Source organism: Augochlora pura, chromosome 10 (genome assembly GCF_028453695.1).
Source record: "Augochlora pura isolate Apur16 chromosome 10, APUR_v2.2.1, whole genome shotgun sequence".
Lineage (NCBI taxonomy): Eukaryota > Metazoa > Arthropoda > Insecta > Hymenoptera > Halictidae > Augochlora > Augochlora pura.
The window spans coordinates 7,489,199-7,516,071 of NC_135781.1; the positions used below are offsets into that span (position 1 = coordinate 7,489,199).

Consider the following 26,873-nt stretch of genomic DNA (forward strand, 5'->3'; position numbering starts at 1 on the left):
CCTGGTTCTTTTGTTCCTATTGGTGCCCCGGCTCGCGCAAAGATAGTCCACTGCCGATAATCGATTAGCCGGTTAGAAAAAGAAGAAGCAGCGTGCCGGTAGAATTGGTGCAGGGGCGTGACCCTACGATGCTTTATTCCTCCTTAAAATGGGACAGAAATCGCGTTACGACTTGAAGTCACACTATATTGACGGAAAATGCAATGAAATGTACCTTATTTATCTTTGCGAACGCATATTTATCGTTTCAGTTAAGCAATGACATAACGTCAGTATTGATTTCTGTGGTTTTTTTATTGTTAAAACTGTGGCTTGTTTTTAGAGAATTTGACGTGCTAAGCAATGACTAACGCCGTTTATGGCTTTCAGACAATACAGCTAAGAAGGTCGTAAGAACTCGCAGCTATTTTAAGATTTTTCGATTGCAGTAATAAGTACCGCAAGAAAAAATTGAATCGATATCGCGGATCTCAACTGTTATGTAATTCTTATTTTATTATAATATTTTGAAGCTGTATTATTAATTTTTGTATAATTTGAAGTCTGCTAACTTTGATAGAAGAGATACATAATTATCAAAATTTGAATGATTTTCACTGTTCAGTTAAAATGTACCTATAAGCATAGTAACTATATACCCAAGCATTGTAATTATACTATTAGACAATCATACATCGAACCGCGTACCAATTATCCGCTCGGAAAGCGATCTCTTTTTTCATTCTTTTTCTCATATTCTAAGAAAATCGACCATTGTGCGACGCGCCCCCATAAACGCACCCGCGAATGCCAACGGGGAATGAATTGCGTCGGACGAAACGAAAGACGAGAGGTTTATTATTCGTTCGTTCTTGCTCCCCGCTCGGTTACCGATGCCGATCGTTATTCAGGGGCCTAAATAGCTTTAGCTACGCTCCGAATCACCACTTTGCCGACTGCTACGCGCTCGCCACGGTTTAACTGTGCCGTAATTTCTCGTGCCCTCGACGGAACCGGCCGCGGTCCCAGACAACCCGATCGCCACGGCCACTTTCGGCCCGTATCTTTTCACCGCGTACTACTGTGTACAGAGCCTAATGGGCGACGGTCCACCGGCGTATATTAAACGCCGCCAACGTTTCATTGTCATAAAGTCGAATTAGAATTATTGGAATTTCTGGCGCCTCATCCAGCCTTTGGCACGAGCCTGCAGGTTCGGTTCATCCCTCGGATGATCCCTCGATCTTTCGTCGGTTTGCTGACTTGATCTTCATCTTGTAGGTTATGTGAACAACGGTTCTTCTTGTTTCTTTGTAAGAAAATTCTCCTATTCCAGAATTTGGATTAAGTGACATGTAATCGATATTTATTAGAGCATTCGTTTAACACGTTCACGCCGGGGCGAAAATCTACGTTTCTTCGCGTAAGGCGGGACTGTCTTATCGCGTGACGTCTTTCACCCTTCGTGGGGAGGGGCAATATCGTCGCGAGTTTGAACACGCTTATTGCGAAATCATAACAGTTCGAGGCTTCTAACGCGCTACATGCGACATTGGAACAGTTCTGACATAGTGTTTTTTTGAGCGCACATTTCTTGCAACAAGTGTAAAAGTAGGTAAAATTATCTACCTTATTATAGATATAAATAAATAATTGTTATTAATTTAAAATATTGAATGTTAATGTTTATAATACTCAATTTTTATATGTAACGTTGAGAAAAAATAAAGTCAACTTATTTTTTTTAACGACTAATTTTCTGAAAACGCGTGACCCACAAGTGGGTCACGTCGCCCCACGGAACAGTCAAGTGTGACCCACCGGTGGGTCACCCCGGCGTGAACATGTTATTGAATTTATTGAATCGATATAATATATTCGTGCATATGTTTTTTATACTAGATTTACGGAGCCTGTTGTCAGTTTCTTAATTTACGTTTATTCGGATTGTAAAAATGCATTTTTAAGATATTTATTCAATATATGTATTACTTGGAGCAAATATTACATTAGTCTATTAGTAATATTAAATATTAATTAGAATATCTTATTGTTACTTTCAATAAGGTAATACAAAGCAATTGCTCTTAGTGGTTCGTAAATCTAATGTTAAACAAAAATATAAAAAACTTTAACATGCAAAATATACAAAATAGAAAATAAATTATTGGAATTTCCTGACCATGACATAAATTTCTATCCCATTGGTTTACCTGTTTTCTAAACAAACACGCATTTGCATAAACATCCGTACTTCACTGATAAATCATGTGCAGTCTAAAGAATTCGTTTGCACCGTTAAGCGGCTAAAGAGCACCTAGAAAGAGAAGAAAGCAACGATCTTCGGGTCCACCTAATCGCAGATTGGAGCTGACCCGAGCATGCCGTGTCGAGCCAGCATTAAGTCGGTCTTCGGTTTTCGACACCGATCGCGATGCTCGGACACGGTGCTGGTAGCAGGCGAGCACAGTGGCAACAAAATGATTAACGCCGGCCGATCGCGTGACGGCCCCGCAAGAAACCCTTTCCCTTCGGCAAACCTTTTCGGTGTTCCCTCGATGGTTTCTTCTGCGCGGCGGCGTGTTGCGCGCTCGGAAAAAAGGAAATCCTCGCGCCGGCGGAATATTAACGCCTAAGGACCGGCCGTTTTTCTGGTCGGGCGCGAACCTAAGCGACCTTGCGGCGGCGAGCCGGCTCGCCTCTATTGTCCTCGAAACGTGTATACACGGTGCGGTCAGTGGGTTATTTAAAGTTTTAACGCAGGCTCTCCGGCTGCCGGCAAGACGGTTACGTTTAATGGCGTCTGCGGTTTCCCATCAAACTTCTCCCAGACCCGTGCCACCTGGAGTCTCGCGCGCCTTCTCCAGGAATTCCGCGCCTTACGCCCGCGCGTCCACGACCCGATTATACGCAGAAACTTCCCGATCGTTCCGATTCATTCCGATATCGTGCCGGATATCGATAGTACGGTTATTCGAACGATTTTCGTACCCGCCTCGGCTCTCGAATACTTTTTACGATTCGAGAACTGTCACGCGCAGAAATGTTCTGTCGGAAGTCGTTCGAGCGTCGAGCAAAAGTCGTAAACTAGATCTTTGCATTAACTGATCGTGAATTTTATACATTTGTTGGATTTCACACTGAAACGTTCCTCCTCGAAGAACATGTCGAGGCTGTAACAATTATTAAACTAGTGAATTTTGACAAAAATTAAAGGATGAAATACAAAATCATAAATACACTTGTAAAAATATTGTTAAAACCTTTTTCATACGAAATCGTTTGATTTATAATTATTAAGATTAAATATAAATTACTTGTAGCATATGCTATAATTTTTTAGAACTCTGCAGAGATATGATGTTACTTGTAGCAAATAAAATAACTGCTCTTAGTAATCTGTAAACTCAGTGCAAAGATTATTAAAAGAAGTATATTTTTATGTAGCTTCTGTCTCTGAAATTGACACATTAAAATTGAATTTTATCCTACTGACATTTCTAAGATTAAAAACTGTTCTTTCATAAAATCTATGCAGTAACTATTTCTTGCATAATGTTATCAATCCTCAGCGTTACTTACTATTTCACGATTAAGCTCATCTTGCTGATTCGTGAAAATTCTCCGACCGCGACGGATTAAAATTGTGAAAGTATTTTTCTACCATTCTGAAAAGATTTTATGGAATTGCGAGAGGACCGTGTTCGTGCGAATTCCCTCTCTCAACACTTATGTAGCATGGGTGGTAACAGCTCGAGCCATGGGACGAATACGGTGACTTCTTTTGCGCGGAGGACGCATGGAAAAGAGCGCTGTCGCGCGAAGGGCCGTAAACAGCGAGCCCGGAGAATTTATTACCCGTACCTTGACCTAAGGGCTAACGAGTAACAAGGACTATCGTCAAGTTGTTCTTGAATCGGTGATCTTCGACAGCCGAAAGCTCTTTTGTCCCGTATTTCTCGACGTTCCGCGAAGTCGAAGGACAAATGATTTATCCGCTGTAAAGTCTCGCGCACGGTCGTGCGTCACGGTGCCTCGATTAGGGTACATTTAAGTTTGGATAACAGATCATTGCCGTATCCAAATAAACCCTTGATCTCGTACGAAAACACTGGTAGCTATAATTAATGTAGGGAAGCCAATTACTGTGTCCTTTTAGCAGCCTGCTGGAGTTTTCGCTATGAAATGCGACTTTAATTATTTACATAACATTTGATATAATAATAATTATTATTAACATATAATTTTACATATAATTTTTCCGCAAGTATCAAATTTTCTTATAATCTTAAAGAAAAATTTTTATGTCTCATACGATAGATATAAAGTTCAATTCTGATGAAACACGATTTTAACTATTTAAATGGCATTTCTTAAAGACTTACAGGTAAATTTCAGTTTCTTTTATCAATCTAATTTTTCCACAAGTATAAAATTCTATTTTAAACTTAAAGAAGAATTTGTCTGTCTTATACGATAGCTATAAAGTTCAATTCTGCTTAAACACAAACAAAAGGTATATATTAATTGCAAATGCCACAGAAACTGTCTTCTCACGAATGTTATCGCCGGAAGCGCGTCTGTTTGCGACAGTGCCCGATTCCCCGAACTGGCACTGTTTACGCTGCTCGGTAGACGTTTAACCTAGGCAGTGGAGCGCAATTAGGAGAGTCGCGTGCCGTGCAGCAAGCAGCTGGCTCGCAACAATATTGTTTCCCGTAACATTTTCCGGGCGTCTTCGGGCTCGACAGTGTTCGACACAAAGCGAAACTCGGTGTCTAGACAATGTGCTGAGAAACACGGCGAGCTCCGGAAACTGTGCGAGTCATGCGGCTCAACCAGCACTCCCATTAGGCCGACAGCGATCTCGTCTCGAAGAAGAAACGAGCTCCTTTTCATTCTATGAGGCACCTGCTTCTGAAGCTTCGGGTAAATTGGAAATTGCTACCGTGGATTGAAGATAAAAGTCTGGCCTATAGCTAGGCCTCGGTTGGAGCTGCAAATTGGGCCTGGATTCAGTCTCTAGATCACGGGATTAATTAGGTCAGGACTCTAAGCGCCCTAAATCATGTCCAAGGTAGGAACCAAGGGCAGATATAGACTCTGTCGATTTTTAATAAAATTTAAATCATGATTGAATTCTAGATGAAAAATAACTTGCAGATGTATGTTAACCCCTTGCCGTACTTTAAAGAGTCAGACTCGCAATGAAGATTTCTAGTAACAAGCTGTTAGGTATGAATGTTCATCCGTTCCTTTAAGTAGGAATACAATTTTATTCTCTTGTCACCAATATTTAAATATTCAAATAGATGCGTGTACACAATAAATATAAAATTCCTTTCTCTTTTAAGATATTAGTGCGATCAAAAAAAATTCGAGTTATAGCAATTGTAAAGAAAATGGTACAGCAAGGGGTTAAATTGTGGTCCAGATTGTACGAGTACTGGAATACATCCTAGGTTAGATCTAGAATCTACCTATTCTGAATTAAGCTCAGTTCACAACCAAAATCCAAATAAAATCTAAATTATTAAATTTAAATGACGAAATTATATAATCTATTACTTCTAGACAAAATTATAAAACAATAATATATTCCAAGATTTGTTATAGAACTAAAATCAAACGAAGAATTTACTCCGCCAGTCGAAAACGTTTTACTCGCTGCGCAATCACTTCAAAATCAATTGCCTCCGCCTGTTTATTAAGAAAACTATTATCAAAGCAACACCGCCGGCTCTTCGATTGAGAAATCAAATCCAACGTCGAGCAAACAATCGATCAAATATTTTCGTGCCATAGCGCGCATCTCTATCTGTTGGCGATGCGACAGAGCGTCAAGCCTGGGATGTTCCTCGACACTTTTGTCATCGGCGAAGCCCGTTCCGCGCCAAGCTGGTTTTATCGTACGGGCATTTATTGCGCGTTTCAGCGGCGATACCCGCGACAGGATCGCTTCCATCAATTCCATCAATTCCAATTTCATCAATAGACTGGCCGAGCGAGTTTCGTCGCTTGCCGTCGCGTTTGTACGGCGGATCGAATTACACGAGAGGAACCTTCCTTTCGTTTTAAACCGACAACTCGCATGATAAGCGGTATGTCCGCGTATTCCCCGACGCTGGAATTATATCCCCCGCGCTCCGATCATTAATACCGAACGCGAAGATATATCTATTTCGAGGGAGATATTTATTTTATCATTGGATCGTGGATTTCCAATAATATGTGGAATTCTGAGGGCAGAATGAAGCTCGATGTATTGGGTTATTTATTCATATTTTTCTTCTTGTAGATAGACAGAAAAATACTGAAAACAGAAAAAGAACGTTCTACGAAGTCACTATTATTATTACTATTATTATCAGTATATTCGCCTATTTAAAAAATGTAAAGGTCATCTGGTCAGAAGTTTTTTTTTATTATTAACGAAGTTGCAACTTCCAAGAGAAAATATAAAGGATGCAAGAACATTTGCTACAGGTTTTATTCAAGTAAAAGGATGGTCAAGCTGAATTTACATTTTACACTTTGGCCGTGCTTCGTGGATGATTCGTCCACAGTGAACGCAACGATTGAAAACCGAAGTATTCGACGCGTATTTGTGCTTCAACTTTGCATCGCCACATTATATGAAATAAAAAGGGGAAGACAGCACTCTTCACCGCGAGAGAATTATCCACGGTGCGCGTCGAAAGTGTAAAATCTAATCACACCTTTCCTGGACGAAAATCGCTGTACCAGACATACAATAATCACGGTCCGATTCAACGGAGCATTTCCCATGCGAGGCTATTATCTCGGCGACGCGACACGATGCGACGAAATGCTCGGCCGCGTTCAGCATTCGGCCGCGCGGCAAACACGGGAATCGCGCGTATGTTTGTCGCGGCGATTATCGCGCTTGTTACATAATTGCGCGGGGAATCGGCGGATCGATACGGTGCAGCTGCGTGTCGAATGGTTCGCCACCCTGGAAGATCGATCACACGCGTACGTGCGTCTGTTCCTCGCGTGTGCGACGTTTATATCCGCTTCGAATGTTTCGAGCGAAAGCGTCGCGCCGATCGTTAGGACGTAACTTATCGCTGACCGATGGTTAACCCTGCCGCGAGGTTGGAGGTCGAATTGTAAAACAGAGAAACGCATCGCGAGCTGCAGCCTCGGTGCCGCGGCTGTTCCATCGGTCGCCGGAGAGGTGCATAGCAGCCGCGAAAACGCGCGCGACTGCGTCATCGATTCGACGCGTGTATCCTGCCGCTTCGGATCGCTTCACGTCGCTTTAAGTTGCTTCAGATCGCTTCAAGTTGATTCAGACTACTTCAAGTAGCTTCAAGTTGCTTCAGACTACTTCAAGTAGCTTCAAGTTGCTTCAGACCACTCCTAGTAGCTTCAAGTTGCTTCAGACCACTTCAAGTAGCTTCAAGTTGCGTCAGACTACTTCTAGTAGCTTCAAGTTGCTTCAGACCACTTCAAGTAGCTTCAAATTGCTTCAGACTACTTCAAGTAGCTTCAAGTTGTTTCAGACTACTTCAAGTTGCTTCAGACCACTCCTAGTAGCTTCAAGTTGCTTCAGACCACTCCTAGTAGCTTCAAGTTGCTTCAGACCACTTCAAGTAGCTTCAAGTTGCTTCAGACTACTTCAAGTAGCTTCAAGTTGTTTCAGACTACTTCAAGTTGCTTCAGACCACTCCTAGTAGCTTCAAGTTGCTTCAGACCACTCCTAGTAGCTTCAAGTTGCTTCAGACTACTTCAAGTAGCTTCAAGCTGCTTCAGACTACTCCTAGTAGCTTTAAGTTGCTTCAGACCACTTCTAGTAGCTCCAAGTTGCTTCAGACTACTTCAAGTAGCTTCAGGTTGCTTCAGACCACTTCTAGTAGCTTCAGGTAGCTTCAGGTCGCTACGAGTCGCGACGATTCCGGTACTTATCGGATCATGATCCGCTCGTGTGTCGAACGAGCTTTCCGCCGCTTCGCGCCGAAAGCAGATTGTTGGAACGCTGCCATTTTCTCCGCCGGCTGCGAGCGAAACATTCTTGCAGGATACTTACGAGACGTCTTACGAAACCGGGGAAACGTAATCTCCTATACGAAACGTGATGGGAATCTCGGGCCGGTGTGTTTCACAAACTTTTTTTCTTATCGACGTATTTTCGTGCCGCACTCCCGTCTACACGGTGGTTCGCACGCAGTCCAGTTTGAAAACCAGATCTCGAAGTCGAAATCTAAGGTGAACGGTACCTGCAAAATACACTCGCGGAAATTGATCGACCACGCCAAGAGTCTATAGCTTTATAATTATTCTTACGTCGATATAAACTCCATTGTGTTTAGGTTACAGAGGTTGTGTAAAATTTGTTGCCGGTCTCTATTGTCATCTTCGTTGCTTATTGCATATATAGAATAATAATCAGGATATGCACAACTCTTTTGCTAAATTGGTTCACTAATTCACAAACGAGGTAGATTGTTTTTAATGAAACATAATGAAACAAAGGTCCAGGATTTTCCAGAGACTTTTCCGTAACAATTATACTGATAAAGCTGAGTTCGGTGTACGTAGTTTAACTTGCTCCATTGTCAAGCCAGAACGAATATTCAGTTCTACAATAATACTTGTTTTACGCGATGTTCCACAACTGTTCCAAATGAGTCGGGAAGTTTTACGCGGAGACCTAACTGAATTCTACTATGTTGCCGCAGGATTCAAAAATAAAAGAGAAGGAACGCTCTTAATTATACCTTTTGAGATCGTTATTTCAAAGCGAACTACTGCCGTGCTTGCTACCAATGCGACAGAGTCATTACCATATTTGCCAAGAATTTCCACCTGGCCAGGGAGCGACGAATGCTCGCCCTCCGACGCGCAGGCTCCCCTGAAATTCATTTTTCATTAGCTACTCCGATTTAATTAGATCGTCGGGACGCGTCGTCGTGTGAAGGGCAGGATTGCGCAGGGACAGCTCGAGTGAAAAATACGCGGAGACGCGGGGCGAGTCGAGGCGAGGCGAGGCCACGGAGTATAAAAGGCTTTTACGAGCGTTCAAAAATTGACGTGGCGCGGCGTCTCGGCGCAATTTCTTTATTTCCATTGCGGTAATCTCGTCCTTCCCTTACCGTTACCCGCCGCGCCGCGGTTATAAACTGCGAGCGCCGAGCTGTTTTAATTTCTTCATCTCGCCCGGCGTCGTCCGGTGTCCTCCGAGGCGTCGTTCCTCGAGATTCTCTCACAGATATCCGCCGCAGGAGTCTCCGCGCTGTCGTAATAGCGCGATCGTCTCGATTAATATTGCCGAATAAAAAAAAGCACGTTCAAGCACTGATAACGGCGACCAGCAACTATTATTGCCACCTTGGGTTCTCCCGAATACGGTCTGAGGGTCGCAAACTTGATCTCTTCACCGCCAAAACGCAGGATACTAACCTGTTAACAGGATGTGACGAAGTAATTCTAATGCGGAGAGCATTACGATTTACATTGTTCTTACCTATTCACACCTTGGGCTCGAGTGGTGGCTCTGACTCGTCACTAAAAATTTTTATACAATGTGTATATTTTAAAAAATGTTTTTTAAAATTTTTAAACCTCAAGAATTAGATTTCATGCGCATACAGTGTACAAAATTATTATTATACGCTATTAAAAATGTATCTTATAATTATTACACTATTAACATTTCGACTGTCGCGCTAGCCATGTATAGAAGAGAGAATTATTTAAACTTCGACCCTCAAAAATCAATTTTTACAGTATATTAGAATGTTAAAAAGATCGTGTTTAAAGTCGTGTAACTTTGCTTTAGAGTTTTAATTTAGTCGAATAAGATACATTAATGTGACCAAATCTTTGAGGTCTCTGACGTGTTCGTCAAGGTATTAAATCGTCTCGTTATCAAAGAATGACAAAAATAAATCATCTTATCGCGCCGAGCGCTGCGACACGAAGTTCCCAGCAGGTATTTAAAAAAAATAAAGGAGGGAACAAATAGCTAATCGGTGCTGATTTTTGGTTTCAGATGTGAGCCAGTGAAGGTGGAATCCCCGAGAAGCGCGAGGTCCCCGCAATGGAGGCGGGACCGAAGCAACAACAGCAGCCACAGCAACAGCAGCAGCCGCAGCTACAGCAGCAGCAGCAGCAACCGCAGTCGCAGCAGCAGCAGCAACAACAACAACAGCAACAGCAGCAGCAAAATTCGTCGCCAGCCAGCACGGGGCAGACAACTCCGAGTCAGGCGACGAGCCCGCAAGCCGGCCAGGCCCAAGGTCAGCAGAATCAAGATGCGGCGGCGGCTGCAGTCGCGGCTGCAACTGCGGAGGCCGGCCCGGTCGAGGAGGGCGTCCTCCTGGCCAGGGTGCACGTTCCGGAGCTTTACGTCAGCAAGTGTCTCCAGTTCCCCAAGGATCAGCTCGTCTGGGACGTGAAGCAGCAATGCCTGGCATCCTTGCCCAAGGTAAGACTCCGGTCTTCCACGCTATCGTCGACTCACTTCCGACTCATTTCTTCGCGAGAATTCCATTAGCGAACGTCCTTGAGGACGCCTGGCTGGATGAGTCGCCGCGGTTCGACAACCTTGTGCAACTACTCTGCGATTGTTCCGCCGCGATAGCCTAATCGCTCTACGGTCGCCGAGCTAGGCGATCTTCGTCCTCCGCTGTCCTGGTCGGTCGAAATTTTCCCGCCGTTTTCGAGCCATAGATATGGACCAACGATGCCAACGAAATCGTAAATTCTTTTCTTGGTTTCGAGTCTTTGTTTTAAAACTTGCATATTTGCCTTCGTTGCTGTTTATTCCTGGAATAAACGGATCACAAATTTGGAGACAAATAATTTGTTAACACGTTGAGTACCGCGTCGGTCACTAATTTTCTACCGGTTTTTGAGATTCAGTTTTATATGTATATATAATCGTGCATACAAATCCAATTTGGCATTTTATAAAGACTCTTCATACAGTTATTTTATTTTAATTATTTTATACAATTTTTAAGACATTGTTGTTTCTGTGTCAATCGTATAAAGACAGAATTGGGCGTATCTAGAACGCAAAAATTAAATTACCACTCCTCAATGTAATATTTAACTTTAAATTTCGATTTTAATAATTCAATGACTCTGATATTGTCGAATCTTTGGAGTTATTATTCGACATTTAACTTGATAAATGTAGGGAATTACGGTCTAACCTAGGGATCGGGGGATGGTAATTGTAATCCGAGGAATACTCGTAAGATCACGAGAGATTCCGTTTTCTGAGAAGATAAAGCCATCGGTGACGAAACGGCGGGGAAACGGGCCCGCCTCGTGGCCGATCGTGACGAAGACCGATCCTCGGCGATCAAAAGCAGCGAAGTCGCCCGCGAAGAATAGCACTTCGAGGAAATGATCGCGTCCTTGTATACCGCGATAACCATACGTTACACGTGAAACTGCGGTGATCCCGATCGCGGGCTCGATTCGCGACGGATAATCGGTCATGAGTTCTCTCAAGGACTCGCGTCCCTCGAGCTTTCGCAAAACTGCATACGAAGCGTGTGCGAAGCGTACGTAGCGTACGACTCTCCCGGCTTACCACTTTGTATGCTGATTTCGCGAAATTGCAGAGAAGTTGCTCTCGGCTTGTAGGCGCAGCGAACGGAGAAGAAAGAGAGAGGGAGAGAAAGAGCACCGGAGGCGAGGCCAGATCGGGCTTCGCGGCTCTCCTCTCCTCTCTCGTCGTTCTCTTTTTTCATCGGCGGTCGCAGGCTGGAGCCCGCGGAAAGTCACGAACCGCGCAGGATTAAGAGATCTCTGCCGCTCTTTCTCTACCTCTCTCTTTCTCTATCTCTCTCTCCCTCTCTCTCTCTCTCTCTCACTCACTCACTCTCTCTCCCCCTGTCTCTCTTTTACCCGCGAAGAACGCTACCGTGCGCGCTGCGCTTTTGCTCTCTTTAGCCAGACGAGCATACACTCCCGGCCATAAGTCACCGGACACTCGCAACGCCGCAACAAAATGAAACTGTGAAACCCTTTCGAAAGGTTCAGCCCCCCCGGCTCTCCGACGTTAATTAAAATTTCTGTTCTTTGATTGCGAGAACAATGGCGATGCTATTGCCGACTAATATCGTATCTAGTATTATTTCTAACATCCTTGCAATTCTAGTGCTTCTCTTGTATTGACCACACATATGTATATTGAAAATAATACTTTTCGCGAAACGTTTAATCGTTCGTTATTTCTGTTGCAAAAAGCCTTCAAAAATTTATTTCTTCCCTTCGTATCGAGAAAATTACAAATCGAACTTGGAAGATATATAAAGATTTTCAGTCTATCGTAGTGTACAGTCGATGCTAATAAGAAATCGATTTCCTCTAATGAGAATCGCTTATCCGACTTCTGCGGAATTAAGACAAACCGAGCGTACAATGACTTATGATCAGGAGTGTGCACATAGTGGTTTACGAAAGGAGCGGCAGAGTCGATGGTCCTGTTCGACTCCAGAAGACGCGGCGACACAGTGTTTCGAGCGGTAGCTGGTTGGACAAACGGTAAACTTGATATTTCTAATAGAGAGAACCGCGTGCGAGTCAAAATCTGTAGAAGGCACGCAATTTGTATTGCTTAAAAATCGACCGAGAAAGCGTAAGAGCAAACCGATCTACAGCAGCCGTTTCGACACATGAAAGTATAGTTAGCGTCTAGCTACGGAACACTGTGTGACAGCATTGGCTCCAGGCGTGTTTCGCGATCGCAAAGCAGTCCACATACTAGTCGCACCCGCCACTGACAAGAACAGACACGTACACCTGCGCCAGTATATCCCTAGCCAGACTAGAGAACCTAGAAGATACCGATGTGTGTGTGTGGCTTCTGCTTCGTATCTCGGCGGTATCGTCGCGCACTGACATCACCTCTCTCCCCCCCCCCCCCCCCCCCCCCCCCCCCCCCCCCCCCCGGTGTCACCCCGTTCCCCCAACGGCGATGTATCGCGAATCATGCGACGAGAACCGAAGGCCCGCAAGAACCCTCGAACAACCCCTCTAACGAGACTTTGGCTCTCCCCGGGCCGGGCGCGTGTCAAAGCCTCTCGGCGCGGGTTGTTGCGATTCGAGCCGAGCAAATTGACAGCCGCGGAAAAATTGATCGAATCGAAAGGAGAGAAATGAGAATTGGCGAATCCGTAGGAGCTTGTGCGAGTCTTCCTGCCGGAAACGGAGTCCTCGTTCCGGGCGCGATTCGAGTCGCTCGTAACGAGCCCGTTGTTCCCTCCTCTGGGCACACCACCCGTGTCCAGTTATCCGCTTGAGAACCGACCCCGCAGTAGATCTTGTTCTCGGAACGAGTTCGATGACGAGCCGGTGTCCCGCGAGATGCGCGGACGTGCCCGTAGACACGTTTCACCTGACCAGACTTTCGCCTTTATCGATAATCGGGGATATGCTCTCTTAATCGTCGGAGACTATTCTCGTCGACGAAAAGCAAAATACAAGCGAAAAGTGTCGTCGACGAGGGCAACCGTTTCCCAGAGTCATCGAACGAGTTCCGAGGCTCTAGACCCGCGGCAAGATCACACACGCACTGACACTGAACGCACACTACTCCATCATTCATCCGAGAGTATTTACACGAGCAGATGTACGGGCGTCTCAGCGATCGTGGCTCGGATCTCCTAGAAACCTCGATGCTGGGGAAGACCTTTTGTGTCAAGGCTGATGCTGGCGAAGTACGAATCGGAAACGTCGTTCGACGAGTGTAATTGGAACAGACGCGGTCTCTTGTGAGGGCATAACTTGAAAATGTTTCATGCAAGGCTTCGTTCTTAAGAAAATCGAATTCGAAGGGAACTGCCGATCATTTCTTATCGATCGAAATTTCTGTGATCGTTGCGTTTCAGTGATTTCGGCATTCACCTTTTTGCTCGTTCATTTTCCTAAAAATTAATGCGAACGTACGATTAAAAATTTATCGTAATGAATTTGAAACATCGCCTTTCTTGAGGAGGAAGTCGACTGAAATTTTTCACGAAGAGTCAGCCCGTTCCGCAGCGCGGATCCACGATCTCCGAGGCAGGTCGTACAAGCGTGCGCGCATCCATTAGATATAAAGAACTAGCATACTCGCGTAGAGCCGGCAGCTGGCAGCGCCGGCGCCGGCGCCAGACTCTAACTATTAATCGTGTATAATTTATCTTCTGACCTGTGGTGTTGTTGTTGTTGTTGTTGTTTTTGCTTTTGCCTCACTTGCACGGGGCGTGCGAATACACTACACCCGCCACCACCGAACCACCACCAACCACCACCATCACCAACCACCGAACCACCACCAACCACCACTGTCACCTGTGTGCTATCGTCTTGTTGGGGCCCGTCTCTTCGAACGCGCAACCCCCGTACCTGCGTGACACGCAACGCGCGATTCGACCGACAATACCGAACGAACAAAACTATACCAAACTATACCTCGGGCCCGACATTCACCCTCCACCACCGGGTGTGTGTGTGTGTGTTGCGTCGCGGATAAACCACCGCTTCTCCACCCCTTTCGGGCGCCTCGCAGGTGGCCACTTGGTACAGGGTACGTCTTCACTATTACTAATAGCATGCATCCGCCCACCCCCCACCCCACCCCCCCCCACCGCCCAAAACACCCCTTTAATGCAACCGCCGCTGCCACCCGATCCCGGGTACATTTCCGACGATTTTTCTGCGTTTTCCACTTCTGTTTTTTTTTCGCGGGTTCAGTTTCGCGAGATAGACTGTCCGAATGTGCATGGCCAAACGTGATTTATTTACCGTCCCCGTTTCGGGACGCGACCGCGAGATGGCGTCAACTGCGCAACCCCCTAGCCTCGTTCTCAACCCTTGGGCCGCCGTTTGTTCTCGTCCGACTCCCGAGAGTTTTTCCATTAGGTGATCGGCTAGCGATCGATTTTATGTAGAGAGGCAATCGATTTGCTGGAAGTGGTAGCAGTCAGTAGCATGCTGAAGAAACTGTAAGATTATGCAACGAGGTTCTAGAACAAGCATAGTCTAGAAGAAATCTAGTCTAGATGAATTCTAATCTAGATATAGCTGATTCAGAATTTGCTACTTTTTTGTGATACTGACTGTACAATTTTCTACTGCGACAATTTTTACCATTTAAGATCGATACCCATTTTAATAGGGCAATTATGCCCCTTCGGTGGTCCAAGGGTTGAACCGGATCGCGCGCTCGGCAATTTTCGACCATTCGCCGACCAGACCGTCGACGTCATTAACAATCGACGGCTAAAACCACAGTGAAGTGATCAAACGATTGTCTGATGGAATGCCAAGTGCGTGAATCCGGCTTTAGGATCCCCAGCCGCGTAGGGTATCTGTCCCTCTTTTGCTCGGCGAGGGATCGAGGAATAACGATGTTCCGGAGAGAGCAAGGGGTGGAGGGTAGACCGGGGGTAGCTCGTAAATGGAGGGAACGACCGAAGGCGGACCAATTTTTTTCCCTTTTTTATCGACGATCGTGTCGGGCACAGTATCTATCGGGATCTCGGACGATGTTTCGTCGAGTCACGTCGGTGTAACGCGATCTCGTCTCTTCCTGGAGCAGGCATGGGCAGAGAGGTGGCCCTGTGTGGCAGCAAGACCACGCCCTCGAAACATTCTACACAGTATATTGCCAAAGAAAGCTACATCCACTCTGGCTCTCTGCATAAACAGTGCCGTAGCCACGCCACTTCGGGCATCCAATACGAAGCAAATAACAGAACCACGCCGCTTTCCGGCATTTTATAAAGTAACAGGAACGAAACCACACCCCTCAACACACTGTACATAAAAGTATCCTACAATACTTATTCGCTTAGTGCATTTGAAAGCAACTGGACCATAACCGTATATCTTCGGCGCTTTCTGCACAAAGTTGGTAACGAAATCACGCCTTGTTCGGGCAAACGGAACTGTAACCACGCCCCTCGCTGCACTTTATACAGAAACGGAAGCGAAACCACGCCTGTCGAGGCGTAATACAGAGAAATGCCAGCAAATCCCATTTGCTCGGTGTATTTGAAACAAATATTAAATATTGAAACAAACAGAGCTAGAACCGTTTGTCTTCGGTGCACTCAACGCAGAGTTACCAACGAAACCACTCCCAATCGGAGCAAATAGAACTTTAACTCGGCTCCCTTGGGGGCATGTATCCGGAAATCCCAAGGTACACACCTACACACACCTGGATATATCGAGCAAAACGTAGGGACGTTATTTTTGTAGGAGCTTTTATTGCGAAGCACTGCTCTCAGGTGAAACTGGGAGGTTATGTCCCATGTTGCCCATGCCTATCCTGGAGGAAGTTCTGGTCGCGCGACGCCAGCGAATCTGCAGCTGCGGTCCCGTCTCTTTCCGAGAGACGACGCGGCGAGATTGAAATTCCGTCGCGGCGCGGGACTGTGCAGCCGTTCGATTCGCGGGCGAGCTTTGCGATCGGCGAGGTCGAGAAGAACGCTTTAATTAGTCGCGAAGATCGGCCCTCGAACCGACGCGATTCCGTCCTTGCGACGGGACACGACGCGAGCGTAGGCACCAACGAACCGGAGTTATTTCCAGCTCGGTTTGCATGCACTTACAGCAGCTCCCGCCTTTCAGCGCTCAAGTACCATAGAAGATAAGTGCATGTGTCGGTTAAGCGTGCAACTGTACTTCTGCTGACCCGTGGTTCACGTTCAAGGGTGACGCGAACGCGTCCCCGAAGGTCACGCGACCACGCAGCTTACTTTCAGCGGAGACGCCGACCGGTCCCGCGTTTCCGCTAGATTCCTGCGCGACCGAACGATCCGCGAACGATCCTTCTGGCAACTTTGCTGTCTCCGACCGGTCGGGTCACTTCGTCGGCGACCGTTTCGCGCAACAATCTAGCGGAAGACACGCGATTCTACCTCGAACAGTTCTTGGCAGCGTCAGACTAATCCCTTCGACGTCAGATCAAGATAACACGAGTGAGTAACTTCCTTCTGCCTTCTTAACTTTGCTGTTCTTCGTTTCTATTCATAATCATACTATATCATATCCGAACGATACCGAGCTTAGTTCGTACTCTCTAAATTTGAAAGAATGGAGCCACTCTGCGACAGGGTTATACATTATGGAGAACCCGGAATTTCGCGTTCCCAAGTCTCATGATACATGAATTGTTTCAATTCTTTGGATGTAAGAGGATATCTCTGTGTTAGATTGCAGCGCCGAATGTAAGTGCGAGACATCAATAATTGAGTTTATATTAGTTGCTTATAGCAATCGAGTTTTAGTCGACTTAAATGTGCTCCGCGATTTTTACAATCGATCAAGGAATTTGTTTTAATTTTTGAAATTCTGACGACATTTCCTGTGTCGATTGAACGCGTCATAATTGAATTTATATTCACGACATGCAAATAAGTCAACGATCTTTGAAATATCGTGTTGTTAACTATAATTAAACAATATTATTTAAGCAATAACTCCGTCATAGACATCGATCTTGGCGTCTGAAAAATGTTTCAAAAACACAGAAAAGCGTATTGCTAGTAGAGTCTATTAAAATAACCGTTGACGAATAAATAGTTTTATCTATAAATTCGATGTACTCTCTTTACATAATGTAATCCGCGCAGACCCTCGATCAGAGTGAACATTCCCTTTGCGCGCGATCTCGCCGCTCTCGAATCAAGATCACTCTCGACCAGTCTACCACTCTTTCAAACTTGGAGAGCACTTGCCCGGTGTCGATGGAAATCGAAACAGAAGAGGACTGTGCCTAGTCGGCCGAAACAAAAATGCGTGCCGCGATCGATGACGATTTATTCAGTACCGGGCGGTTCTCTCTGGAAAAGCGTCGCGCAGCGAGCATAATCGCGCGCCAGGAGGAGAGAGAGCCTGCTGCGGAGCGGCGTCAAGGCCGCGGAGCTTCTCGAGTCGCGCGGCGACTTTCGTTTTCAGCCGGCTCGGCGGCTCGGCGGCTCGGCGGCTCGGCGGCTCGGCGGCTCGGCGGGGAACCGTTGGATCGCCTGGATCGCGCGCGGACTCTCGATCCCCGGCGATTTTCGATTTTCCGAGCCGGTCGATCCTCGTCTCCGGCGCGCCGGCCCGATCGGCGGCGACGCTTTCAGCTCGATCGAGCAGCCCGGTTGCGTAATCCAGAGCCGGGCGCCTCGACTCGCTGCGAGGGAAAGCGCCACGGTGCTTGTCTTCCAGGATTAAATATCAAAAGTCATCGAACACTGCCGTGAAACGAGCCCGATCCGACGTACGGTTCGCCGTCACGACAGCGAGGCGGATCGGTGACGCATGCCCCGCGGTTTTTATCGGCGCCGCGCCGCAACGCTTCGATTACGCGCCGATTACGCGTCTTTTCCACGTAGAAAACCGTCTAATCGGAACCCAGGAAGACGTTGAATCACTCGATTCCTTCGTCCGCGCGACGCATTCGGTAAACCGCCGTAACGATCGTTGTTGTTTTTCTGTTGTAAATCTTGTCTAGTCTGCTAACGATCGCCGAACATGCCATTGTTGCTGTTCCGTGACGTTTCGTCTAAATAATTCACAATCTTTTTATTCGATGAAAAAGTGCTTCGTGAGACGAATATACTCCTGCTGGCATTAACGATCGACGCATACAAGGTAATGGTGTTTTATCATTAATAGCTTGGAACGAATTAAATCGGGCAGCGAGTGAATATAATCGGGAACTTTGAAAATTTGATCGGCCCTGTCGTGCGACGCTGCCGAATATAAAATAGATGGAAAAGACGAAATCGGTCGACCCGGTGGCCGAAGGAAACGGAGCTAGTTTCCTCGCCGACGGAATCTTCGATCGTTAACCTATTCATAAACGTCGTCCGCTCTCTCCTTGCCCTAATTTATATAACCCACATTATCGTCGGCCGGTGGCCGCTTCTGACTGTCAGCAAAGTTGTCAGATCTTTTGTTCCCCCATTTCATTCGAAGGAAAAGTGGAGCGTCGCTTTACCCCAGTTCGCTATGTGTACAGCGATCTACGGGGACTACCTGTCCCGTTTATTAGCCAAATGAAACGTTTTAATCGCGACGCGCGCGGCTTGTGTGTACCTCTCTGCTCGCCGGACGGATCAAAATCGTCCGCGAAACATCGAACCGCTTTTAGCCGGCCATCGATTTTTTTTCGCGTTTACCAGGAATTTGCTTGAAAACACGCGAGCGCGCGCGCGCGGCAAGTTGTGTTCCGATGCTATCTGACCAGGGAAAAACCGCGTGCTCGGAGATTATCGCTGACCGTGCGTCTTATCTGCGCGTGGATCGGGAAATATTGCGACCTGGTTTCCAATCGAAACGTATCTCTCCCGGATCGCCCTCGAATAGGCATGCCTCCCTCGGAACCGACGACTGAAACGCGTCCTTTCATAGATCGCTGTTACGATCGCTTCGTTGCCGTTATCGCGCGCACGCGATTCTTTTTCGATCTGGAATCGGGTCCCCGTTTCTACGGGATGGTTTGCGGAAACGTCGTCGAATTATCCGACTGTTCCGTGCCTGACTCGTTGTCGGTTATCTCTTGTAAACTTGAACTCGTTGATAAAATATACCGTCGAACGTTTCATATTTCGATTCGTCGTAGGGAGAAATTATTGATATTTCTTCCCTCGTTGAAGAATAATACAATTTTACGATAAAAATCAGCTGATTTCTGGATATTTCAGAAACTATTCAGTGATAATCTATTAAAGTTGAGATAAATGAGAATTGCGAATTAACTGTAAAAGATGCTACTAATAATACAAAGTACAATTCTTATTATAATTGAATGAAAAAAGGTAATCGATAGAAATATTTAATTACATATTTTCAATTTTTACTTCTCCTCATAACTTTTTCTCTTTTATTCATTAACGCCGTGGTCAATGTAGGTGCTACTATCTATTGTTTATTTATGAAGAGATAAAATATTGAATTTATCGACCGATAGATCGTATGATAAAGATGTGTCCAGACACCATAACTTCCAATGAAAATGACGCTTTATACTGATTGTCTCCTGAACTACCTATTCTATCGATTTCCTGGAACAAACTCTCCGTTCGTTTCCAAGAATAAACTTGTTATTTCGAAAAAATCGAAGGAGAATCGTCGAGAGAGCATCAACAGGTCCTTCTTCGCTTCTGATTAGGTGACAGTTAGTCGGGTTAATTATCGGCAGGCGACAGTAATTGTGACGATGATATCGTGGCGTTATTGGCAGACCATCGATGTCACGGATACCCTTATCATCGTGGCCTAGGGGTAGGGATGGGAATAGGGATAGGGATAGGGATAGACGTAGGATCGTACTCGGCCAGGTATCCAGATAGCGAGCGTACCGGAACCGACGACCGCACATTACGGGTGTACCGGTGCACCGACGTGTGTACCACAGGTATCCGACGCGGGATCTCACCACGGATAAATTCATCGCAATGCGATGGGATCCGCGGCCATCTCTCCCTCTCTCTCGCTCGATCGCTCTTTCCCCATCTCTCTCCGTTGGACCACGAATAGATGCTCGTGGGCGTAAGATCATTGTGATCCGCGATCGTGAACCAGGATCATCCTTCACTTCCGATACCATCGTCCTCTCTCGCCCCCACTCCGCGTTCTCCGCTCGCTTCGGGACCGCAGTTCCCATTGCGCGTTTGCCCGGACACAAAGGAGCGTTTGTCCCGATGGTCACTGACACGCTCGCTGAAAACCACCTCGCGATAATCTTTCAACTTGCCCCGGCTCCCAGAAACGCTGCGAACCTACGGCTGCCAGGTGGACTGCAGATTTTTATCTGCCGGCAGCCAGTTCTTGGGCACGTTCGCAGTTCCATCGGGTATTCCTACCAAAACGGAAAATACCGGTATTATGCCAACCGCTTTCGGTCGTGCCTTCGTAACCCTTATCGGAACAGAAATTAAGCAACGACCGGTATATTTACCTGTATTTACCGGCAATTTTTCAGACCCTTAGATTTCGTTACAACGTCCGAGATGATTCTCTTTAAGCGTGGGTTAATAACCGGTATTATTTTCTTGTCGTTATTATATTTACCGGTCTTATAATGTTCCTTACAACAGGCTGGTTATAGTATAATAAGAGCACGAAGACTCGTCACATTACTCTTTAATGACTGCCGCCGAAATACCGAAATAATGCCGGTATTTATTTCGGTATTATATCGGTTTCGGTAATACGAAAGTATTGATGTTCCGGTATTATACCGGCTTCGGCGTAGCTTCGCTGGAACAATACCGGTATTAAAATTATTCCGGCGTGGAGACCCGAGTTCCGCTGCCTCCTCCTGTTCGAAATTCTGAAATTCGACATTTTCACAGTTTTCATTTTCAAGATTGTTTCATCCGTTAAGTCGACGTTTGTACGACTTTGTTCGTACGTCGAGCGTAGAAACGATTCGCTAAGCAGCGCGCAGAATTAAAAAGAAGCCGAAGTGTATCGGATTCCGCGACAACGTTATTCAATCCGCTGCCAGACGATGCGCAACATTTTACGGCCAATTTGTGCCGAACCGTCTCCGGATCGGCCTTGCTTCAACGTTTCGTTTTTACTGGCAAGGGGGGGAGAAACATAAATATCGGATTTCATAAAGTCCCAGAAACGGACTTATCGATTGAAATTGTATTGGTGGAGGAGTGCACTCTGCATCCGACCCCATGCATCACTCCGGTTACGATCTATCGTGGAAACACGGGGGAGCCCAGCCTTTAGGAAATCAGAACCGTCTGCTCTTATGCATTTTACTTTACGGCTCTCCGATCTGCATAAAATCGGATTCTCTTTAACTCTCTATGGGCCTATGCAGCTTTCAGGTTACGTAATAATATGTCGACGTTTCACGAAATAATTTTAGATTTTTCACAAACTGGTGCATATCTCTTCATCAATCTCCTCATCATCTCACAGATTAGCAATAACAATATTCATGATGGTTTGCAGCACTGTCAACCTGAAATATCAATGTAAATGTCTTACAAGTTGTCTGCAGATAGATATTTAACCCTTTGAAAATCTAATCATAGTAATTGTAAAGAAAATGGTACGGCAGGGGTTAACAGTCACGGCAGAGAAAAGTGACAGAATAACACATAGAAATGGAGTCACGTAATATTAATCGTTTGCCGTACGATTTTCTTCACAAACACTGTTTACTATATTCTCTTGAATGCTTAAACAAGCTGTTTATTGTAAAAGTGGCATTATTTATTTTAAAATTCAGATACTTAAAGATTTCGCATTTTAATCTATTTAAAAATATTAGCAACTGATAGCATGACAGTATTATGCTTTCACGTGTCTAATGAACCTATAGACATTAATAAAAATTAAATTATAAATGTGAATATTGAAATAACAAGTTCGATGTTTTTGGCAAATGGACTTGGAGTACTTCCAAAATAAACAGCTCAAATATCAATGACAAACGAACAGCATTTCGTTCCAATTGAAACGAACGGAACAACAGATTGCTACCGCAAAAAAACCAAGTCCGAGTCAAACTCGTCGAAGTATGAAAGGGGTTAAACTCGTCGAACTTTCTCCGAGGTTATATAGTTATTCTACCGAGGACTTCCAGACGTTTTTTTCCCGCGAGCGCGGTGTACGTTACAATGCGCGTGTTCGCAGAGAACAGTGGAAAGTTTGACGAGTGGTTACGCGGATCTAGTAGGAAGTCCGCGATCCCGACGGCATCCGATTCCGATCGGAGGATCGCGGAAATAAAGAACGGGGCGGTCGACGGTGCGGGAGGGCACGGCGGATCCTCTCTAGATCGCCGATCCCCTCTCGGTCTTCCGTGGAAAAATCGTAGCGCGCCGCGCGCGATACCCTTTGCATCCGCGGCTATCGTTCGAGATGCGATCGGACGTATCGTACGTTTTCGTACGCTGTTCCGTGTAATTGAATGAAGGCCGTGCCCGGGGATCGTGACCGATCGGCGAGATCGCGATACGGAATGATCGAGGAAGCCGCGACCGATGTGTCTAATTGGAACCCGTTCCGTTTACCGTGATTAAGGCGTCGCGGACGGGTGCATATCCGAGGATCGTTTGCGGTATTTGTAAAGAAAACATTGTTTTAGGTACTTGAATATATACTCTTTGGAACGAGTAAACGTCGATTACGGTGCTCTATGAATATTTTATTCGAAGATATACACTTTTGAATGGCAATTCGGTTGGTAACCCCTTGCAGTATTTTTATCTTCGCAGTTACAATGATTAAATAATTTTCGGTTGGAATAATTTCTTGGAGGAAAAATAAAATTAATATTTATAGTGTGCTTCCAATTACTTCAGCGTTTAAATATTAGTGGCAAAAAAAAAACAGAATTTTATTTCGACTTAAAAAGACGAAATAACATCCTTAATTAACAAGTTATTGTTAGAAATCATAATCACGAGTCAGACTCGTCAAAGTACGGCAAGGGGTTAAAATAAAATCACTGTGTACTCTAAACGAAATTCCGCAGTGGCGCAAACACCACTTTATTTCTTCTTTATAAAATCTTCGATTTATTTCTTTTATTTGTTTAAATTTATGACAAGTCTTTATAAACTCATTAACTAATATTCTAATCCTCTTTTATTCAAAATAACATACGTTTTCGTTTACAATACTCTTACAAAAATTTAAAGATGCTCCGTCTCGAATACTAAAACATTTTTGGCTGCCGAGTTTCTTGAGAAAAAACTCGCGCAAAATCTGACCGCTCTCAGCGCCGCCGTGTAAAAATCGAGCGTAGCTCGTTGCAACGGATGCAACGCCGATGCATCCCCCAGCGTGTTACGGTATCGGGCGTACTAGTTCTCGGTAGGCGGCGGTCCGCGCAGCGTCGGATCGGCGCCGATCGTTCGTTTCATTCCGCGACGCGGGAGCAGGATCGCCGCTCCGGGGTGGATCGGAGCGGACCGGGTCCCTCCAGCTGCGCGGAGTTGTCTTCCACTTCTGGAAAGCTAGCCCATCGATCTCCATTCGATCTACTCCCTCGAACCGGAGCGTCGGCGAGCGTCGACGAGCTTCGGTATAAATAGCCCCGGCTCGATCGTACGCGATCAACAACTCGCGTGCATTTGTTCCGCGTCTACGGCGGGAGGATTTGTTGATCCTGACAGTGGAGTCACGAGGCGGCCGTTTGTCCCTCTCCTACCCCCCCTCCCCCCTCTCTCTCCTCTCATTTCTTCTTTATGGTCTCCTTTCCGATCTTCGGCGGCCGCGAGAGCCTCGTGGCTCTCTTCGGATCCGCCGGCTCTCTTCTCTCTCTTCTCTGTCTCTCTCACTCTTTCTATCTCTTCTCTCTCTCTCTCTCTCTCTCTCTCTCTCTCTTTCTCTTTCTTGTCTCTCCTGGCTCTCTCGTCTCTCGTCATCGTTTTCCACGCATGCATGTATGTACACGCGCGTGCGAGCCGCGTACCGATCGCGCTCCGAGCCCGTTCGCGGAATCGTTCAATAAACCACTCCGTGGCCGGACAGACCGTATTCATTGGTGCAAATCGATCGGGAAACGCTTCACAGCCGCGGACCGACCAGACACCGCCGCGCAGCGGAACGAAGAAACACCTATTTTCTTGGACATTGTCGCCCAAAAAATTTATTCCATCTGAAAAAGTGTTCACACACTTCCCGACGCGAATGTATTAGGCTTGCGTCAGTAATGGCAGCTGTTAGCAGTCAATTTCTCGATACTTTAAAACTTTAATACTGAAGGAGCGTATTTAGGCATTTTAGACCTTGGGTGGTTTCGAAGTTTAAGTTGCTCGAATTATGATGATAGAGAGTGAAATAGATTTTTTGGAACGAATTTAATGGATTTCTTCGATACAGTTGTTACCCGGTGAAGTTTAAATTGAATTAGAGTATATTTAGAAGAAAGTCGTTGTTAAGAAGATACTCAGAAATATGTGAAATATTGAAAAATTATAAAATATTTGGATAGTTTAGGTAATAATAGTTATTTAAAGTGGAGCAACTGAAAAACGAAAGAAACGGAATTTTCTTAGTAATCAGATTCACACGCATTTAGATTAAAACTTAATGCGAATGTAAAGTTCATTTCTTTATGTTTTCTTATGACCATATGTATGTTAAACCTTAGCACTCAAGTGGCGCCTCTGAGACGCCAATGAAAATCGTTATATCATGTCCAAAATAATTCTGACGTCATCAAAGACCCTTCTATTTAAAAAAGATTGTTAAAAGCGTAACAGTTTTAGGATTCAGTAAACTCAATTTCATATTCATAAATTGTACTAAGTTATATGAAATGGAAATGCAGCCGGTTAAAATAGCTATTTTAGATCTGGGCTTAAAATGGCTTCGAATGCAAAGGGTTAATAAAAGATAACACCTAAAACGATTTATGTAGCATATCATTGTCACCACCATTCGCTTCTAGTGATAATAAATTAAGTAGAAAAATATCGTATTTAGTGGCTGAAATCGCAGATTGTATTAAAAGTACGTAAAAGAATCACTGAGAATAAAAAACGTAGCGTACGAAACATATGGACATCCCCAGAGGGATAAGCATCCACGGATATAAAAAGCAAAATTTTACACGCGAAACGTGAGTGGCTGATGCCAGTCGTGAATAAGGCAAAATGTTAGCGAAACCAGACAGCGTTCCTCCGGTTTACGGTGCATCGAACGTGGAAACCTCCTTTGGTTTCGAGCCGAGAGCAGCGGTTAAGATTATCGGCGAACGTGGCATCGCAAGGCAGAGGAAATCGTGGCCACGCAAATCTCCTCGGGAACTGAACCTGAAATATTCATCCCCCTCAGCTATTGTTACTCCAGATACGTCGGCGCCTCGGGTCGGTATTCCCAGGCCTGCATCGTACACTCGAAAACGAATGTGCCCCCGCGACCAAGTCGAACGAACTCCTGCACCGACGTTGCTGAACGTCTAATTGACGTGGGATATCGAAGACGTTCTCCAAAACTATTCGAAATTTACCGTTCTGTTTCTGACAGCTTCCTCTTCTCTGTTATCAAGCCTCTTATTGCTCCAGTTAAAGCGGTAGAGTTAAACCTGCGATTGTTTCATATTCATTCGCTAAGGCTTTGTTGTCTTTAATCATTTTCGTAGCAGACATTTATTATTTCTTGTATATGTGCAACGTTTATTTAAACATTCGAGATTTTGATACGTAAATTGTATTTTTACGCATGTTTAAAAAAACCGAATATCTATCAATTTCAAGCATATGGAATGCTAAAAGAATTAAAGAGTACCAATGTATAGTAGAACTGCACTTATCTGAACTACCGTCGAGCGTTACCCTAATTTTATAAACACCTATTCTTATCCAACACCTTGACAATGAGGAACGAATTAAATGTTTAGTTAAATCTATTTATCTGAAAGCGAAAAGTTACAAGCTGTGTGTATGATCGGTGGACTCCTATTATAATTAACCTACCCAGTGATATGAACTGGTTGTCTCCCGCTGTGTTCTTATAAATGGAGTTCCACTGCATTACATTCGACCTAGAAAACTGACCAAAGAAAGAGCAAAGATACCGAGTGACTCCTTCTGCTAACAACAAGTGCAGACTTTTTTATTTTCCATAAAAATCTGCAATCCATCGATAGTGGAGGAATCAAAGTTAATTGTCATTTTATTAACATAAAATCTGACAGATTACGAACGAAATTTTCGTCAACAGCTTGACTCGTTATAGCTAAAATTTTATTGACACGGTCCAATCGAATGCAACAATAACGACAAAATAGGTTTTCGCAAGGAAAGATTTTTTTTCTCTAAAATAAGATGTTGGATGGTTCAGCTAACCAATCAAGAGCCACCGAAGAGGAAACCTGGTCAGTCCTTCAATAATTCCAGATTCCTTCCCCTCGAATGGAGACATTGTCCCCGCGACCGATCGATCGG

General features: G+C 45.1%; 1 protein-coding gene across 7 annotated transcripts in view; it reads left to right on the top strand.

Annotated features, from left to right (window-relative positions):
- The window catches only part of Prosap (SH3 and multiple ankyrin repeat domains prosap), a 265,310-nt gene that overhangs the window by 183,897 nt on the left and 54,540 nt on the right, over positions 1 to 26,873 (top strand). For 5 of the 7 annotated variants that reach the window (XM_078191925.1, XM_078191928.1, XM_078191929.1 and 2 more), the window contains 2 exons: positions 9,998 to 10,432; positions 14,516 to 14,533. In XM_078191925.1, the coding sequence (XP_078048051.1) occupies positions 10,046 to 10,432; positions 14,516 to 14,533 (405 nt within the window). In that variant the 5' untranslated portion in view covers positions 9,998 to 10,045. The remainder of the gene's footprint in view (positions 1 to 9,997; positions 10,433 to 14,515; positions 14,534 to 26,873) is intronic. The other 2 variants (XM_078191927.1, XM_078191930.1) reach the window with 1 other exon arrangement.